General features: G+C 45.9%; 1 protein-coding gene across 1 annotated transcript in view; it reads right to left on the reverse strand.

The window, feature by feature from the left end:
- Window positions 1–269: 269 nt before the first annotated feature.
- The window catches only part of CEP68 (centrosomal protein 68), a 46,574-nt gene continuing 27,839 nt past the window's right edge, over window positions 270–19,004 (reverse strand). Inside the window, exons 5-6 of the mRNA XM_068232326.1 lie at window positions 17,808–17,977; window positions 270–1,985 (exon numbers count right to left, since the gene is read on the reverse strand). Coding sequence (XP_068088427.1) covers window positions 17,808–17,977 — 170 coding nt within the window. The 3' untranslated portion in view covers window positions 270–1,985. The remainder of the gene's footprint in view (window positions 1,986–17,807; window positions 17,978–19,004) is intronic.

Raw genomic sequence — 19,004 nt, forward strand, 5'->3', positions numbered from 1 at the left:
GTGAGGCTGTGTTTACATCTGTAGTGTCAGTCTCAGCTGCTCCCCCGCCTCCTGCATAGCTCCGGTCCCTGTCTCCATCCCTTCCCTCCAATCAGCAGGGAGGGAAGGGATGCAGGAGGCGGGGAGAGCAGCAGACTGACATTATAGAGATAAACACAGCCAGCTCTGACAAGCTGTTTGTCAGCAGCGTGGCTGTGATTTATGAGGGATTGCAGAGTGCAGGGGGACCTTTAGGGGGTTTTGGGATAGCAACAGAGGCTGGGCTGTATAGGCAGATCCAGCCTCTGTATGCAGATAAAATTCTTCAAACCCACCTCGGGATCTCTTTAACCTCCCTGCCGTTATAAAAAATTGCTGCGCACGGCAGGGAGGGTGTTTTTTGGCTTTTTTTTTTTTTTTTTAGCATGTAGCTAGCCTAGCGCTAGCTACATGCTTCCCCCCTCCCTGCGGCGTCCCCCCGAATGCGCCGATCGCCGCATATACCCATCCGGAAATCCCGTTCTGAACGGGATTTCCAGGAGGGCTTCCCCCGGGCGCGAGTCCCGAACCACCCCTCGACGCTGCCTGGCACTGATTGGCCAGGCAGTGCTCGGGGGGGGCACTCTCTGATGCGGCGAATCGGCGCGGAGCGGCGGCGATCGTAAGTTACACGCAGCTAGCAAAGTGCTAGCTGCGTGTAACAAAAAAAAAATTATGCAAATCGGCCCAGCAGGGCCTGAGGAATCCTCCGCGGCAGGTTACCCCAAGCTGAGCTCGGGATAACCGGCAGGGAGGTTAAATGTCTAATGGTCGAAACAATAACTAGTAATAGGTTTGGGTGACCGATTAGAAATAATTATGGTACAGATGCTGCTTGGCCCCTTGCCATGTAATTGATTTGTTCAGAGGTGTATGTGGGGTCTTCTATTGAAATCCCTGTACCAAGATCCAATGTGACTAGTTCACCAAGTTCCTCCATAAATGATGGAGGAGACCTAAATGCCCAATAGATTTTCACTGAACGCTACATTTTTGGGTTTGAAAATAGGTGCAAACAAAGGTAAGCACAACCTAAAGCAGGCATCTGTAGGGTTCAGTCCTAGAAGAACCATTTAGCATGAGTAACAGTATCTTCATACACATTAGTCTGCTGCAGATATCACATAAGCAGTCAGACACTAGTTGCAGCTGATAGTGAGGAAGTATTTAAATTGTGGGCTACAGTAACTTGCCAGCCCTGGATCATGTACATTAAGAATCACACCCACATCATATATGGCTGTGACAGACCATTCCAGACAAATATTTTCCTAGGTCTGTATAGGCAGTTGCAGAGTTTGTTTTTATCAGACTGATTTGCTGGTGTCAAATTTCTGTTCAAGTGTCCAGACATTGGCCACTTCCTGCTCAACAGCATGTCTGTGTTATGGGCTGCAATCTTCTCAGCGAGGATTTAGCCTGTGCCTTCCCCATGCATTTGGGATTCGAGAAGAAGCAGCTCCAAGCACAAACACACTCAGTCCCTGTACTGTGCTGCTTCTGCATCAAAATTTGAATGTAGTTTTGTTTGCTTTGTTGCTTCAGAGAGATGTTTGAGCAACTTTTTTTTTATTCCCCCCTGTTGATCTGGAGATGGGTATCAGCTTCTTGCTGAATGACTGCATTGTAGTGAAGTTCAAGTGTAGTAGTGACCTTGTAATAGCTAGGATAGCTTTAGCATCTGGTATAATACCTGTAATGAAGAACCCCTTCCACCTGTGTCGCTGTGAGGAGCGCTGCCTGAGAGGCTCACGTGACGGCTGCTCTTCCATAAATACTCCTGTACATCTTCCCTTAGAATGTTTTATCGCCACTTCTTCAATGGACGGATCATTTCTTGGCTGTACCGAGCTGCAGGACAGTGTTATCGCTCGTCGGACTGCACTTTAGATTATTTACCATTTAAACCATTCCAAACCAGAAAAAGAAATCACATTGCCTCAAATCCATCCTTCAATGTGTAATATCTGAAAGGAAAAAAAAGCGGTTAAAATGGATTAAAAGTATAGTATATTAATGGATATTTAATTTTTCAATCTAATATGAACGATGAAATGTGGGAAGCAATGCCCCCATGTCCCCCTCCTTCCTGTATATCTTCTGTAACTAGTATTTGGGTGTTACAGTCAATGGGGAACAGTGTAAAATACAATATGTAGATTTAGAACACACTTTTCTGTCCATCCATTTAGTTTTAGTCTGTGTTTTTTTTTTCAGTTTCACTGTCTTCAAAGCTTACCAAACGTTTTTACTATGAATAAGTATTGGAATCCCGGCAGTGTGGCAGGACTGTTTCTTACCAGCAGAGCAAATTGCATGAGCATCAGAGCCATTCTGCATCACCCCATGTTGTTTTGTCTGTTTGTGTGACCGGCCTCTCATGCACCGCCGCTATTAGTCTGCCATTACTGTCCGTCCGCCTTCACATACTTCAGAGTGTAAGCATTGAATAAGGACTCCTATGAAAATCGAATGTGCTTGTAAAATCTTATCCTATTGTTACTTGTATTGTTCCATCTATGTATACAAGCTGTCATATAATAAAATTATCAAAACTGGTATATTTAGTAGTGCTATAAATTTAAGAGCTCACACACACGACTGTAGCAGTTGTATTACAGCAATCCTATCTTCATTTAACCACTTGAGGACCGTGGGCTTACACTCCCCTAGTGACCAGGCTATTTTTTCAAATTAGGCCACTGCAGCTTTAAGCAGAGCCATACTACTCAGCACACAAGTGATTCTCCCCCCCCCCCCCCCCCCCCCCATTCTACCCACCAACAGAGATTTCTGTGGGCTTTGATCCTCCTAGGATGTTTGTTATTTTTTTTATATCAATTTTTGCTATTTTTTTTTAAACCCCCCCGCCAGCCAATCAGCGTGATCCGCTGTATGACAGCACCTTGCCACCCAGGAGGACAGTCATGTCACACGGTTTCCCCAGTACAGCACTGCCATAGATTGCAGCGCTGTACACTGTAAATAGATGGCAGTTTCGCTGTCTAACAGTCTCCTAGCGGCAATCAACGCTGGGAGACAACACACCCCTAGGACTGCACGCCAATCAGTGTTAGGCAGTCCTAGGGCTGCCACTCCGCTCACGCCCATTGGCAAGAGGCAGATGTTTAGTAGTTAAAAGGGACCATGAACAAAACAAAAAAAAAAAAATCCATAATAGTCCTCTATACCTGGGGTGTCCACCAGCCTTTCCTAGGCTCTCTCCGTTCTTCCATTGGTCAGAAGTCTTGCAGAACTGTGCATACTAGGTTCCATGAGTGTTCTGCCCACACGTGGGTCATCTTAAAAACCATGTGTGCAGAACACTCACAGCGACAGACATACGGATGGGCCACACATGCACAGCTGCACAGTTCCCAACCAAGTCATGGAGCTAACGCCGAGAGACCTCACAAACTGCGGGGGGCTGGAGGAAGCCCCAGGGAAGTTCATTATGGCATTTTAATGTTCAGGATCCTATAGTACATGTATCAGTTGTGTATGCCATTTTAATGTAAACCGGTGATGCTCAGACCAGTGAGGAAGCTGCCATCTTTATGAAAAGAACTAACCAAATAAGCTTCTACTTTTTGAGATAGATCTTGCCCCTCCCCCTTCTCAGTTGATCACTTAACTTTCCTCACCTGCTGCCAGGTGCTTTTTTTTTTTTTTTTTTTTAAGTAAACATACATACAGGTTATCCTTTTAAAATAAAGTAAACCTGTAACCAAAACAAGTTAAAAAAACCAACCCAGATATAGTGCCTGTTGCCCAGGACCCTCTTGTTCCATCTGTGTAGGAGTACAACCATACTATGCATGTGCGATCCACGCATGCGCAGTAGCACAAGACCACTCGTGCACAACCTGAGCAGCTTCAAGCGAATGACCACGTGTGGACCTTGCAGAAGCAAAGTACAGACACATCTCTACACAGATGGGAGTTAATCAGTCTCTTGTAGAATCTGTTCAGAGGGTCCCAGCACTGGATTGGTAGGCACAAGAGAGACTTAGGCCCCGTTCACACTTGCGGTTTTGTCAAAACCGCACCGGATGTCCGGACCGCACCGGAGCCGGACCGGACTTGATCCGCACGGTTCCTATCCGGATCCGGTCCGTTTGCATCCGGTTTCCGTGCGGTGTGAACACGGTTGCGGTCCGGATCCGGTTTCTTAAGGAGATACCATCCTGTAAATACCTGGGGTCTGGGAGGTCAGCAGAAGGGTCTGGGGTCATTGTTGGAGACAGGTGGACGTGTGGAGACCATCCGTGGATACAGAGACTGCAGTTGGGACCATGGATCCAGGCATTTTTTACTCGTAAAACTGGGAATTCTCTCCTTCCTGTTGTTCGCCTCCTCGTTATCAGACATCAGACATGTTGCTGCCAAAACGAGCTCCAGCATGAAATTGCTGCTGCCCCACTCTTTGAACGCTGGGCCCATGTGGTCCCCATCCAAAATGCATAGGAAGTGGGGTAGAACGTCCGGTTTTTGTAGCCAGTGTGTTGTGCGCTCTCCGGCTCTCATTGCTTTGTATTGGCCGGATGGTGCAGTCCAGCTCCGCTCCGGATACGGCTGCCGGAGGAGCCGGACCAAAAAATAGCGCATGTTGGAACGGACGCCGGAGTCCGGATCCGGTCCGGCAGAACGGACGCATAGGCTTTCATTGCTATTGCCGTGCGTCCGTTCCGTCCGTTCTGCAAGCGGTCCGGCTCCGGCACGGCGATTCCGGACGGCCACCGCTAATGTGAACCGGGCCTTAGGAAACCCCTTATTTAGACTTTCTTCTATGGAGGTTTTATTTGTTTTTGTTTTACACGAAACATTCTCATTACTATTGAATGCACCACATCTTAAATGCGTGGACCATCCTAAAAAAAAAAAAAAAAAAAAAAAAAAAAATGCAGGAGGTCACATGTTAAAAAAAATTTTTTTAAAAAAAAGGAAAAAAAATAATATATAAGTGAGCCCTTTAAGTAAAGCCCAGTATACAAATCTAATCTTGGTGAATTATACCTCTTCCATATAGTATGAGGGCCAGTAGATTTTTTTTTTTTTTAACACCTTGAACAGATTGTGTATATAAGCCTTTATACTTTATGTAGGCGGTAAAATTGGTAAATCATGATTGGAGGTGTGTGTGTGTGTATACACACACATCCAATTTAACCACTTCCTTGCAGTATGAGAGCTTACCTACACAATCTTTTCATAGTATTCAAAATCTATAGGAAATGGTAAAATTGCACAATCAAAATTGACAGTGGTTGCACCTCAGCATTGCAGGAAAATGGCTAATGTAAACAAAGCCTTCCTCCGCTGCTCTACTGTCTAAGGCCTCATTTAGCATACATTTTAAATCAGCGCCGGTGGACTTGGGCACAGAATACAGCCGGTATATGACTGATCCTGCTTCTGCACAAGTCCAGGCCGTGTTAATTACTATTCCCTCTCCAGGCCGCCATGGATGGTGGGGAATTATTGTGTTTTAAAAGCAACTTACTTGTGTTTTAAAAGTTACTCACTGAGTACTGCTATAGCTGTAATTCCTATGACAGTCTATGGTGGCGGCAGAGGCTGCACCCAAATCTACCTGCCCTGAAAAGCACTGCTCTGCTCTTTCACACTGAATATGGATTTGTTTTAACTTTTGTGCAGTGAAATGTGAAAAGCTTTTCATTAACCACTTGCCGACCGCACACTCATAACGTGCGTCGGCAAAGTGGCAGCTGCAGGACCAGCCAGGGCCAGCTGCAGCCTAATTAATCAGGAAGCAGCCGCTCGTACGAGCGGCTGCTTCCTGTCAAATCACGGCGGGGGGCTCCGTGAATAGCCTGCGGGCCGCCGATGGCGGCTCGCAGGCTAGATGTAAACACAAGCGGAAATAATCCGCTTTGTTTACATTTGTACGGCGCTGCTGCGCAGCAGCGCCGTAAGGCAGATCGGCGATCCCCGGCCAATCAGCGGCCGGGGATCGCCGCCATGTGACAGACCACATCCTGTCACTGGCTGCACAGGACGGATAGCGTCCTGTGCAGCCCGGAACACCAGGGGGAGGCAGCAGGTAGGAGAGGGAGGGGGAATTTCGCCGCGGAGGGGGGCTTTGAGGTGCCCCCCCCCCGCCACCCACAGCAGGCAGGAGAGATCAGACCCCCCCAGCACATCATCCCCATAGGGGGGAAAAAAGGGGGGCGATCTGATCTCCCTGCCTGCACCCTGATCTGTGCTGGGGGCTGCAGAGCCCACCCAGCACAGATCAATCAAACCAGCGCTGGTCCTTAAGGGGGGGTAAAGGGTGGGTCATCAAGTGGTTAAAATGCATACAGTGCATCTGGAAAATATTCACAGCGCATGTTGTTACATTGCAGCCTTATTCCAAAATAAATTCAATTTATGTTTTTCCTCAGAATTCTACAAACAGCAGCCCATGATTACAACATTAAAAAAAAGTTTGAGGTTTTGGAAAATTAAAAAATAAAATTGAGAAAGCAAATGTACATAAGTATTCACAGCCTTTGCCATGAAGCCCAAAATTGAGCTCAGGTGCATTCTGTTTCTTCTGATCATGGATGTTACTGCAGCTCAAAGCAGACCTGAACTCAAAACTTCCTCTCTGCTATAGAAGATACGCAACAACATAACCTAAAACAAAAAAAACATTTCTTTGTTACAGCTAAAACAAATCCTGAAATAGAAATACATTTGCACTGTTTCTAGTTCCTGCTTTTATAGAAGCAGACATATTGTTAACATCCTTTGCTTTTAAATGAGCTTATCTGCCATGGCAGTCAGGTGACACAGGGAGAGATCAAATTACAACTTGTGATTAGACACAATGGGAATTGGACAGGCTAAACTCTCTAATACATACAGGGTGTATTTCTCTCAGTTTTCCTTCTTTAACCACTTCGCCATATCTGGACGCATATATCCGTCCAGATAGGCAGTGGTGCTGCAGCCGTGTGGTGCGCGCGATCGGGCGCGCGCTCCCACTGCCTCCCGCTGCCCCCCCGATCAGTGAATGGGAATATAATTCCCATTCACCGATCTAAGTCCCCGGCAGAAATACCGACGCTTTCTCATCAGAGAGCGTGGTATTTCTGCCCCCAGGAAACTTCTTCTCTTCATTTTAGTTCCTAGATGCGACATCGTTCGCATCTAGGAATTTTTTGAATGTGGCCATCTTGTGGCCAAATAGTAAACTGCACCCACATACCTGTATTGAATAAAAAAAACCATTATATTACATTTAAAATTGGCTATTTACCTCCCAAACTAAAATTACCCAAATACATTTTTCTATTAAAAAAAATAAATAAAAAAAAAAAAAAAAACTACATAAATAGTTACCTAAGGGTTTGAACTTTTTAAATATACATGTCAAGAGAGTATCTTATTAAATTTTTTAAAATTATAAGCTTGTAAATAGTGATGGACGCAAATTGAAAAAATGCACCTTTATTTCTAAATAAAATATCGGCGCCATAAATTGTGATAGGGATGTAATTTAAATGGTGTAATAAGAGGGACAAATGGGCACATAAAATGCATGGGTTTTAATTACTGTAGCATGTATTAATTTTAAACTATAATGGCCAAAAACTGAGAAATAATGATTTTTTTTCCATTTCTATCTTAATCTTCCTGTTAAAATGTATTTACAGTAAAGGGCTCTTAGCAAAATGTACTACCTAAAGAAAGCCTAATTAGTGGCGGAAAAAACGAGATATAGATCAATTAATTTTGATAAGTAGCGATAAAGTTATTAGCGAATGAATGGGAGGTGAACATTGCTCGGATGCATAAGATTTTCGAAGCTGTAGGCTGAAGTGGTTAACTGAAGTCCACCCGTGGTAAATTCAGGTGATTGAACATGATTTGGAAAGGCACACCTGTCTATACAAGGTGCTACAGTAGACAGTTCATGTCAGACTCCAAGTCAAGCATGAAGTTAAAGGAATTGTCTGTAAACCTCCAACACAGGATTGCCTTGCGGCACAAACCTGGGGAAGGTTACAGAAACATTTCTGCTGAACTGAAGGTCCCAATGAGCAACGTAGCCTCCATCATACTTAAAGGGAACCAGAGAGGAACGAAGAAGAAAAAACAAAACAAAAAAACGCTTTTATATATACCTGGGGCTTCTTCCAGACCCCTAAGCCTGGATCGCTCCCACGCCGCCATCCTCCGCTTCCTGGATCAGCAGTACCGGGTCCCGTCACTTCCGGCGGACGCGACCAATTGTCCGCATCACAGGGGCTCCCTCCATGTACGTACGCGTGAGGCTGCGCAGTAGGCAGCCTCACGCGTACATACATGGAGGGAGCCCCGTGTGATGCGGACAATTGGCCGTGTCTGCCGGCCGACTGGCGGCCATGACAGGACCCGGTACCGGCGGATCCAGGCAGCAGAGGACAGCGGTGTGGGAGCGATCAGTGCGTATGGGGCTGGAGGAAGCCCCAGGTATGTATAAAAGCTTTTTTGGGGGGCCTCTGGTTCCCTTTAAAGCTATTGGGAACTGAAATTTAAATAAAGTCAGATACTCACCTAAGGGGAGGGAGGCTCTGGGTCCCATAGAGCATTCCCTCTCCTCTCCCGGTTCCCACTGTTGCGCTGGCTCCCCCGTAGCGGTATTCAACCGTTTCGGGCAAATACCACGGATTTCCCTGCCAAAGGGAGGCTTTGGGAGCTCGAGTGCTCCCGAAGACAGGCCCCCCAAACACTGCGCACGCACGAGTGCCCTCTATGACGCACTCGTGCATGTGTAGTATGGAGCCACCTGTCTTCGGAAGGACTCGGCTCCCGAAGTCCCCACGGCAGGGGAATTGAACGGGGGAGCCAGCGCAGCACCAAGGGCACCTGGAGAGGAGAGGGAAGGCTTATTAGGACCCTAGTTTTTGTTTTTTTTTATGGATTCCCATTAGCTTTAAGTGGAAGAAGTTCAAAACCACCAGGACTTTTCCTAAGGCCTCTTTTCAATGAGCAGTTGAGCTGTGTGCTCAGCAAGCAGTTAGCAGGCAGCAGTGAGCAATTACCAGGTAGCAGCAAGCAGTTGTGAGAGTTTAAGGCATTTCACTGCCTATCAACAGTCCATGGAAAAGAGGCCTAAAGCTGGCTGGCCATCTAGACAGAGATCGGGGAGAATGTCCTTAGTCAGGGAGGTAACCAAATAACCATATAGTTATTCGGGCAGAGGTCCTCTGGTGGATTGCTGCCGAGGTGGTTGTTCTTGAAGATTTTCCTCTCTCCATAATCAAGCCTGTATGGTAGAGTGGCCATACTGAAGCCAGTCCTCAGTAGTAGCAGGAAAAAAAACAAAAAGCACATGGAAGCCCACCTGGAGTTTTCCAGAAGGCACCTGAAGGACTCTCAGACCACCAGAAGAAGACTGATGAGACAAATATTTACCACTTTGGTGTAAATGCCTGGTGTCACCTTTGTAGGAAACCATGCACCGCTCAATGACCAGGCCACTACCATCCCTACAGTGAAGCATAGTGGTGGCAGCATAATGATGTTTTTTAGTGGCAGGAACTGGGGGACTAGTCAGGTCAATGACCCTAAGCACACAGCCAGGATATCAAAGGAGTGGCCTCAGGACGAGTACGAGTGAAACAGCTGCCGGAAGATCTGTGCACAGGATACAGTCGACATACAGCTTACCCTGCTCCTGCACAAGTCAGCGGCGTTAATTACTATTCCTCCTCCAGGTCCACGTGAATGGAGGGGAATAATATAATTCAGCTTCCAGCTATTGCTGGCAGCCAAATTACAGCGTTCTAAAACTAACTTCAGCTCTGTCTTCTGACAGCACCGAAGTTGCTCACGGTGCACCACTATAGTCGAAATTCCCATTACCGTCTATGTTGGCACCAGCTGCACCCAAATTTCCTGTGCTCTAATCAAAGTGCTTGCTCAGGACAACTCTGTGAATGTCCTTGAATCTGAACATCTCTGGAAAGAGCTTGGCTGTGTACCAACACTTCTCCATCCAACCTGATGGAACTTTAGAGGTGCTACAAAGAGGAATGGGCAAACTGGCTAAGGATAGGCGTGCCAAATTTGTGGCATCATATTCAAAAAGCCTTAAAAGGGAACCTAAACTGAGAAGGATATGGATGTTTCCTCTAAATATAATACCAGTTGCCTGACTCTCCTGCTGATCCTGTGTCTCTAATACTTTTAGCCACATCCCCCCAACAAGCATGCAGATCAGGCGCTCTGACTGAAGTCAGACTGGATTCGCTGCATGCTTGTTTCAGGTGTGATTCAGGCACTACAGCCAAAGAGATCAGCAAGACTGCCAAGCAAATGGTATTGTTGCCATTTGCTTGGCAGTTTAGGTTTCCTTTAAAATGTACCTGAGAGGCTGAGATGTCTCAATATAAAGATTTTATACTCACCCAGGACATCCTCCCGCCCCATGAGCACAGATGCGTCCCTCGCCGTACTTCCGAGTGCCTCAGTTTAGTTGCACTCTGTCCCAGTTAGCCTTCTCAGTCACAGCAGTAGGCTCTTCTGCACATGCGTGGCTGTGGCCCCATCCCCTCCATGCATGTGCAAAAGAGCCGACTGACGCAACTGAGCAGGATTACCGGGACAGATATCACGCGAACGGAGGCACTCGGGAGGACAGCAAGGGACACATCCGTGCTCATGGGGCTGGAGAAAGCACCAGGTAAGTGTAAAATGTTTACATTAGGACATCTCAGGTTTACTTCAAGGCTATAATTGCTGTATTTGAGCAAAGGTAGTGAATATTTATGTATACCATATGATTTCTCAATTTTTTATCGTCAAATTTGCCAAAAGCTCAAGCAAACTTTTTTTCACGTTGTCATTATGGTGTGTTATGTGTAGAATTCTTGGGGGAAAAAATAATTTAATCCATTTTGGAATAACTATAACATAACAAAATGAGGAAAAAAGTGATGCACTTTCATGTACTGTAAATCTCTCTAGGTTTCCTGCTGGGTCTCCTAAAGTCCACTGGCACCCACATTTCCCATCTCAGGACAGGCTAAATTTGGCTTTGTCTGACTGCACAGATAACTCTAGGTTTTATTTTTTTTATTTTTTTTAAAGCCTAGCACATACAGTGGAGGAAATAATTATTTGACCCCTCACTGATTTTGTAAGTTTGTCCAATAACAAAGAAATGAAAAGTCTCAGAACAGTATCATTTCAATGGTAGGCTTATTTTAACAGTGGCAGATAGCACATTAAAAGGAAAATCGAAACAATAACCTTAAATAAAAGATAGCAACTGATTTGCATTTCATTGAGGGAAATAAGTTTTTGAACCCCTACCAACCATTGAGAGTTCTGGCTCCCACAGAGTGGTTAGACACTTCTACTCAATTAGTCACCCTCATTAAGGACACCTGTCTTAACTAGTCACCTGTATAAAAGACACCTGTCCACAGTATCAATCAATCAAGCAGACTCCAAACTCTCCAACATGGGAAAGACCAAAGAGCTGTCCATGGATGTCAGAGACAAAATTGTAGACCTGCACAAGGCTGGAATGGGCTACAAAACCATTAGCAAGAAGCTGGGAGAGAAGGTGACAACTGTTGGTGCGATTGTTCGAAAATGGAAGGAGCACAAAATGACCATCAATCGACCTCGCTCTGGGGCTCCACGCAAGATCTCACCTCTTTGCTCATGAAATCAATAATCGCTATGTGCGCAGCATTCACCAGAAAATAATCGCGTCATTGGTCCTGAGAAAGGTGAAAAAGCATCCTAGAACTACACGGGAGGAGTTAGTGAATGACCTCAAATTAGCAGGGACCACAGTCACCAAGAAAACCATTGGCAACACATTACACCGCAATGGATTAAAATCCTGCAGGGCTCTCAAGGTCCCCCTGCTCAAGAAGGCATATGTGCAGGCCCGTCTGAAGTTTGCCAATGAACACCTGAATGATTCTGTGAGTGACTGGGAGAAGGTGCTGTGGTCTGATGAGACCAAAATAGAGCTCTTTGGCATTAACTCAACTCGCTGTGTTTGGAGGAAGAAAAATGCTGCCTATGACCCCCAAAACACCGTCCCCACCTTCAAGCATGGGGGTGGAAACATTTTGCTTTTGGGGTTTTTTTCTGCTAAGGGCACAGGACAACTTAATCGCATTAACGGGAAAATGGACGGAGCCATGTATCGTGAAATCCTGAACGACAACCTCCTTCCCTCTGCCAGGAAACTGAAAATGGGTCATGGATGGGTGTTCCAGCACGACAATAACCCAAAACATACAGCAAAGGCAACAAAGGAGTGGCTCAAGAAGAAGCACATCAAGGTCATGGAGTGACCTAGTCAGTCTCCGGACCTTAATCCAATAGAAAACCTATGGAGGGAGCTCAAGCTCCGAGTTGCAGAGAGACAGCCTCGAAACCTTAGGGATTTAGAGATGATCTGAAAAAAGGGATGGACCAACATTTCTCCCAAAATGTGTGCAAACTTGGTCATCAATTACAAGAAACGTTTGACCTCTGTGCTTGCAAACAAGGGTTTTTCCACTAAGTATTAAGTCTTTTATTGTTAGAGGGTTCAAAAACTTATTTCACTCAATGAAAGGCAAATCGGTTGCTATCTTTTATTTAAGGTTATTTTTTCGATTTTCCTTTTGATGTGCTATCTGCCACTGTTAAAATAAACCTACCATTGAAATGATACTGTTCTGAGACTTTTAATTTATTTGTCATTGGACAAACTTACAAAATCAGTGAGGGGTCAAATAATTATTTCCTCCACTGTACGTTCCGATCGTCCTGCACGGTTCAGTCTTTAGAGACCCCTGCATGCACAGGACACTTATGGCAACCGGCGTGATGGCACGACAGGGCGGCACCAGCACGGATTACCGGAGCCGTCTGCAGGACTAAGGTTCCCTGCACACTGAAAATCAGTTTTCCAATTCCGTTTCCGATTTGCAATCCCAATTTTCCCTGAATGCAATCAACAGAAAAACAGAGGGAAAAAAATGCAGCATGCAGTAACGATTAAAAATCGGAATCGGATGTAAAAACCAAATAAAAAAACAAACAAAAAAAAAAAAAAAACGGCATCGCATGCAGTGTGCAGGGATCCTAAGGAAGAGTATGCCAGAGGAGTTCGCAGGCTAGGTAAGTCCAGACTTTTTTTTTTTACTGCTCAGGGTCCTTTTAACACTTGCTGTACAGGAAGACAGAAATATACATTTCCTATTAGAGCTAGTACTATATGTACCCAAGTTTATCTTATGTCACGTGTCAGTTGGGTGGCTATTGATGTTTAAAGGGAAGGTTCAGGGAGGGTGGGTTAAAAATAAAAATCAAATTCCACTTACCTGGGGCTTCCTCCAGCCCGTGGCAGGCAGGAGGTGCCCTCGCCGCCGCTCCGCAGGCTCCCGGTGGCGCGCCCGACCTGGCCAGGCCGGCTGCCAGGTCGGGCTCTTCTGCGCTCCAAGGCCCGGAACTTCTGCGTCCCACGCCGGCGCTCTGACGTCATCGGACGTCTTCCGGGCTCTACTGCGCATGCGCAGTAGAGCCCGGAGGACGTCCGATGACGTCAGAGCGCCGGCGTGGGATGCAGAAGTTCCGGGCCTTGGAGCGCAGAAGAGCCCGACCTGGCAGCCGGCCTGGCCAGGTCGGGCGCGCCACCGGAGACCACCGGGAGCCTGCGGAGCGGCGGCGAGGGCACCTCCTGCCTGCCACGGGCTGGAGGAAGCCCCAGGTAAGTGGAATTTGATTTTTATTTTTAACCCACCCTCCCTGAACCTTCCCTTTAAGAAGAATAGACATTCCCACACAGCTATTTCCAATTACTTTTACATTATTCCGTCAAGGAATAAGAGAGCTTAACCTTTTTGCCGACCACGTCACGCCGATGGGCGTGGCCGCAGCCCCAGGACCGCCTAACGCCAATTGACGTAAAGTCCTGGGGCTCTGTTTTGCAGGAGATCGCACGCAGGCTGCGCACGCATCTCCTGCTTGGGGGAGCGGAGTTCCGCCCCACCTTCGGTCTCCGAGCGTCTATTGCCACTCGGGAGACTAATCGCCATCTATTTAGACTGTGCAGCGCTGCGATCAGCAGCAGCGCTGCACTGGGGACAGCCGTGTGACACGGCTGTCCCCCTGGGGGACAAGAGAGCGATCGGCTCTCATAGGCAGAAGCCTATGACAACCGATCGCAGTAATTGGCTGGCTGTGGGGAGGGAGGGAAGGTAGTTAAAGCGTGTTTTTTTTTAAACACATACAATAATATTTATAAAAAAAACAAAACAAAAAACACAACAACATAGGGGGGAGTGATCAGACCCCACCAACAGAGAGCTCTGTTGGTGGGGAGAAAAGGGGGGGGGGGGGGAAATCACTTGTGTGCAGTGTTGTGCGGCCCTGCAGCTTGGCCTTAAAGCTGCAGTGGCCAATTTTACTCAAAATCGCCTGGTCACTAAAGGGGGGGGGGGGGGGGGTGTTAGTCCTCAAGAGATTAATGTGTACCCAAAACTATAGCTCAGGTGCAAAGATCAGATACTTACCCAAGGAGAGTGAAGCCTCTGCATCCTGATGAGTCTTCCCACAACATCCTCCAGTCCCACGTCGCAGAGCACATGCCCTCCAAAGATTACTGATAAGTGATCGTTCGTAATATGATCGGGGCCGTGCTCCTCTTCAAGTAAGTCCAAGCCGTCCACTGAGCAGGCACGGGAGCATTCGTGCTAGCATAGGAGTGAGGGCCAGATTAGCAGGAGTCTGAGTCTATAAGGTAAATATAGAGCAGTGTTGCTTCGATAATTGCGGGTGAGAAAGTGCAAAAATCACCTTAAAGGGAACCTTAAGCAAGTAAAATTTAAAATAAACATTACATAGCTGCAAATGAATATTACATACTAACCTTATCGTAAGTTCCTCTCAGAAGCTCACCATTTTCTTCTTACAGTGATTCCTTCCAGCTCTGACAATATTTTGTCAGAACTGAAATATACCAGTTGCAGTCAGTTATATATCAGCAGCTGTCAGTTACAATGTGCAAGGTAATGTCCATGTTTCCCTACGGCTCAAGTAGGTAAAATAACAGTTTAACAGTGTGCTGACCAGGAAGCGGTTATGGGGTAATGGCCATTTTTAAAATGGAGGACAGAGAATTCCATTGATCACAGTGGACAAATGGGACGCAGGAGAGGAGAAAAGAGAATGAGGAGTAGACTACACGGGAGGCAAGTATGACCTGTGTATGGTTATTTTGACTTTTTATTTTCAGTTCAGGTTCTCTTTAAAAAGAAGCAACCAAAAAAAAAAACTAAAACAAAACAAAAAACAACCTTTGCTCATATTATACCCACAACATTAGAAATAGAAAATACAACAAATACTACCTAGTTTCTCCTCCACCATAATTTAATATTTTGGGACAGTTAAAAAAAAAAAAAAAAAAACATGACCACATGCAATTGTTTTGCAATTTTGTTTCTATTTGTGATCCTGGGAGCCTGTGTGGTAGTTGTCCTAGCAAGCACCACAATCCTGCCTCAGCAGATCGCCCCAGTCGGGATGAGAGGCTTCTGCCTGCTGTAAGTTATAATACACATACACAATTGTGATAAAGTTCATTATTTTCTGTAATGTACTGATAAACAGACTTTCATATATTTTAGATTCAAATACACACAGCTTAAGTAGTTCATGCCTTTTATTGTTTTAATATTGATGATTTTGGGATACAGCTCATGAAAACCCAAATTTCCTATCTCAAAAAATTAGCATATTTCATCCGACCAATAAAAGAAAAAAGTGTTTTTAAAACAATTATTTGAAGGTTGACTTTTTTTTTTTATGTTCAGTTATGCACTCAGTACTTGGTCGGGAATCCTTTTGCAGAAATGACTGCTTCAATGCGGCGTGGCATGGAGGCAATCAGCCTGTGGCACTGCTCAGGTGTATGGAGGCCCAGGATGCTTCGATAGCGGCCTTAAGCTCATACAGAGTGTTGGGTCTTGCGTCTCTCAACTTTCTCTTCACAATATCCCACAGATTCCCTATGGGGTTCAGGTCAGGAGAGTTGGCAGGCCAATTGAGCACAGTAATACCATGGTCAGTAAACCATTTACCAGTGGTTTTGGCACTGTGAGCAGGTGCCAGGCCATGCTGAAAAATGAAATCTTCATCTCCATAAAGTTTTTCAGCAGATGGAAGCATGAACCCACTTTTGAACCAGAAACAGCGGCAGAAGCGCCTGTCCTGGGCTACAGAGAAGCAGCACTGGACTGTTGCTCAGTGGTCCAAAGTACTTTCTTCGGATGAAAGCAACTTTTACATGTCATTCGGAAATCAAGGTGCCAGAGTCTGAAGGAAGACTGGGGAGAGGGAAATGCCAAAATGCCTGAAGTCCAGTGTTAAGTACCCACAGTCACTGATGGTCTGGGGTGCCATGTCAGCTGCTGGTGTCGGTCCACTGTGTTTTATCAAGGGCAGGGTCAATGCAGCTAGCTATCAGGAGATTTTGGAGCACTTCATGCTTACATCTGCTGAAAAGCTTTATGGAGATGAAGATTTCATTTTTCAGCACGACCTGGCACCTGCTCACAGTGCCAAAACCACTGGCAAATGGTTTACTGACCATGGTATTACTGTGCTCAATTGGCCTGCCAACTCTCCTGACCTTAACCCCATAGAGAATCTGTGGGATATTGTGAAGAGAAAGTTGAGAGACGCAAGACCCAACACTCTGGATGAGCTTAAGGCCGCTATCGAAGTATCCTGGGCCTCCATAACACCTGAGCAGTGCCACAGGCTGATTGCCTCCATGCCACGCCGCATTGAAGCAGTCATTGCTGCAAAAGGATTCCCGACCAAGTATTGAGTGCATAACTGTACATAATTATTTGAAGGTTGACTTTTTTTTGTTTTAAAAACACTTTTCTTTTATTGGTCGGATGAAATATGGTAATTTTTTGAGATTGGAAATTTGGGTTTTCATGAGCTGTATCCCCAAATTATCAATATTAAAATAATAAAAAGGCATGAACTACTTCAGTTGTGTGTATTTGAATCTAAAATATATGAAAGTCTAATGTTTATTAGTACATTACAGAAAATAATGAACTTTATCACAATATGCTAATTTTTTGAGAAATATAATAAATATATATACCAGGACCGAAGGACATAACTGCCAACTGGAAGAAGAATGAACATTACCAGCGTGATCACCTTCCTTGACTCCTCCTGTCATGTCACCAGCGCATGATGACACCTGATGTCCTGTAGCAGTACTGCAGGCTGTCAGTGCACGGCGCCCATGGAGGAGTCCGCTTTCTGGGCTCTCTTCGTCTGTGTGTATTCCTGGTCCCGGCTTCCTCCTGGATGAGAGGCTGGTCACTAGTAAGTAGGCAGATCTACTTGTGACCTGTGACTGCCCCCAAAAAGAGTAAGGGTTCGCAAAACTACGGGGGTGCAATTTTTACACCCTCGACCTGGATGCAATTTAGCCTAGAAACTGCACTACCTGGTACACACCATGCAATTTCCTGTTAGATCAACAGGTCATATCAATTTCCGACAGGTCCGATCATTTTACTGATTGATTTTGTACAGAAGCGATCAGAAAATCAGATCTGTCAGAAATGATAGATTCGATCCGTTGCTGTGACAGGAAATTGCATGGTGTGTACCAGGCATTAGTCACACTTGGTGTAGTGCTGGCATAGCTAGTCCCTCACTGTGAATAAACATGAGTAATGTGCGTCTTCTTTCCTGGGCTGCAGTATCATGTGACACAGGACACTCTTACTTCTGCTGTTTCTTACCTAACTGGACTTCATCTCCAAGGGAACTGGATGTTTTGGGTTACTGTTCCTCCCCAAGCCTCTGTCAGTGATGGTATCCATAGCTTCAAGCACAGAGGCATACAGCCGCTCAGTATGTCTCTCCAGCTCTCCAGATTGTTTCGAAATTAATTCCAGGGTGTCCTTCAAAACTAATGAGAGGTTACAAAAATGTTACTGTAGCACCACCAGGAAGCACAACATACCTTTACTCATAATCCATTATGTGTCTCAGTAAACACAGCCTGACTCCCTGACCAGCTATGCTGCAACTCATGTTTACCAAGCATTAGCTTCATAAGCTGACAGTAATGGCTTCTCAGGTGAGGATTATGCTAGGATTCCTCTGTACTTGCTCTGCAGCTTCTGATAGAGATCAGCTGCTGCCTACACACAATGGACAGAGCCAGTCAGTATGTTGTGGTGCTGTGCTACCATTATGCAAAAGTTTAATTAACCTTTCCTTACCTTACCCAAACTTTGTGCTGATCACCAGAGATGGGCTTTCGAGTATACGGCCACTCGCATTTGAAATTGTAATGAAGGTTAATTAAGGCAGGTGTGAGCATGGGAGACGAGGGGTTACTTACCCAGAAGTCCATGGGGCTTCTATGCATATCACACCACTAACACATGACCTGTTGGACGCGTTCCACGACTCCCTACCTCACTTCCGGCTTGAAGGAGAAAGTGCATCCCATAGGTCACGTGTGAGTGGAGTGATACGCATAGGAGCCCGGCGGACTTCTGGGTAAGTAACCTCTTCGTCTCCTATGCTCACACCTGCCTTAAAAAGAGTCTGAAGCAGATTTAAAAAACGGTTGTTACTTCGTATTTACTTTAAGGATCCTTGCCAGACCTAAACCGCTGCATTCCCGCGGCCGAACGCGGGTTTTATCACCCTCGTTCCGCCGCGTACGAGGGTGACAAAATGTGTCACATTGCACATGAAGTGCAATGTGACACATAATAGACGGCAGATGGGGCCTGGAACAAGCGACATAAGGGGGGGGGGGGGGGCGCAGCGTCCGGGGCTTAATTGCCCACCTGCATCCGGATATTGCTCGCCATTACCACCGCACACCCGATTTACCACAACAGCCGACATCTTGCAGTATGTCCGATCGATATGCTCGGCCTGAAATTGTTCGCATTGTTGATCGGGCATGCACTTGGCTC

Source organism: Hyperolius riggenbachi, chromosome 4, assembly GCF_040937935.1.
Source record: "Hyperolius riggenbachi isolate aHypRig1 chromosome 4, aHypRig1.pri, whole genome shotgun sequence".
Lineage (NCBI taxonomy): Eukaryota > Metazoa > Chordata > Amphibia > Anura > Hyperoliidae > Hyperolius > Hyperolius riggenbachi.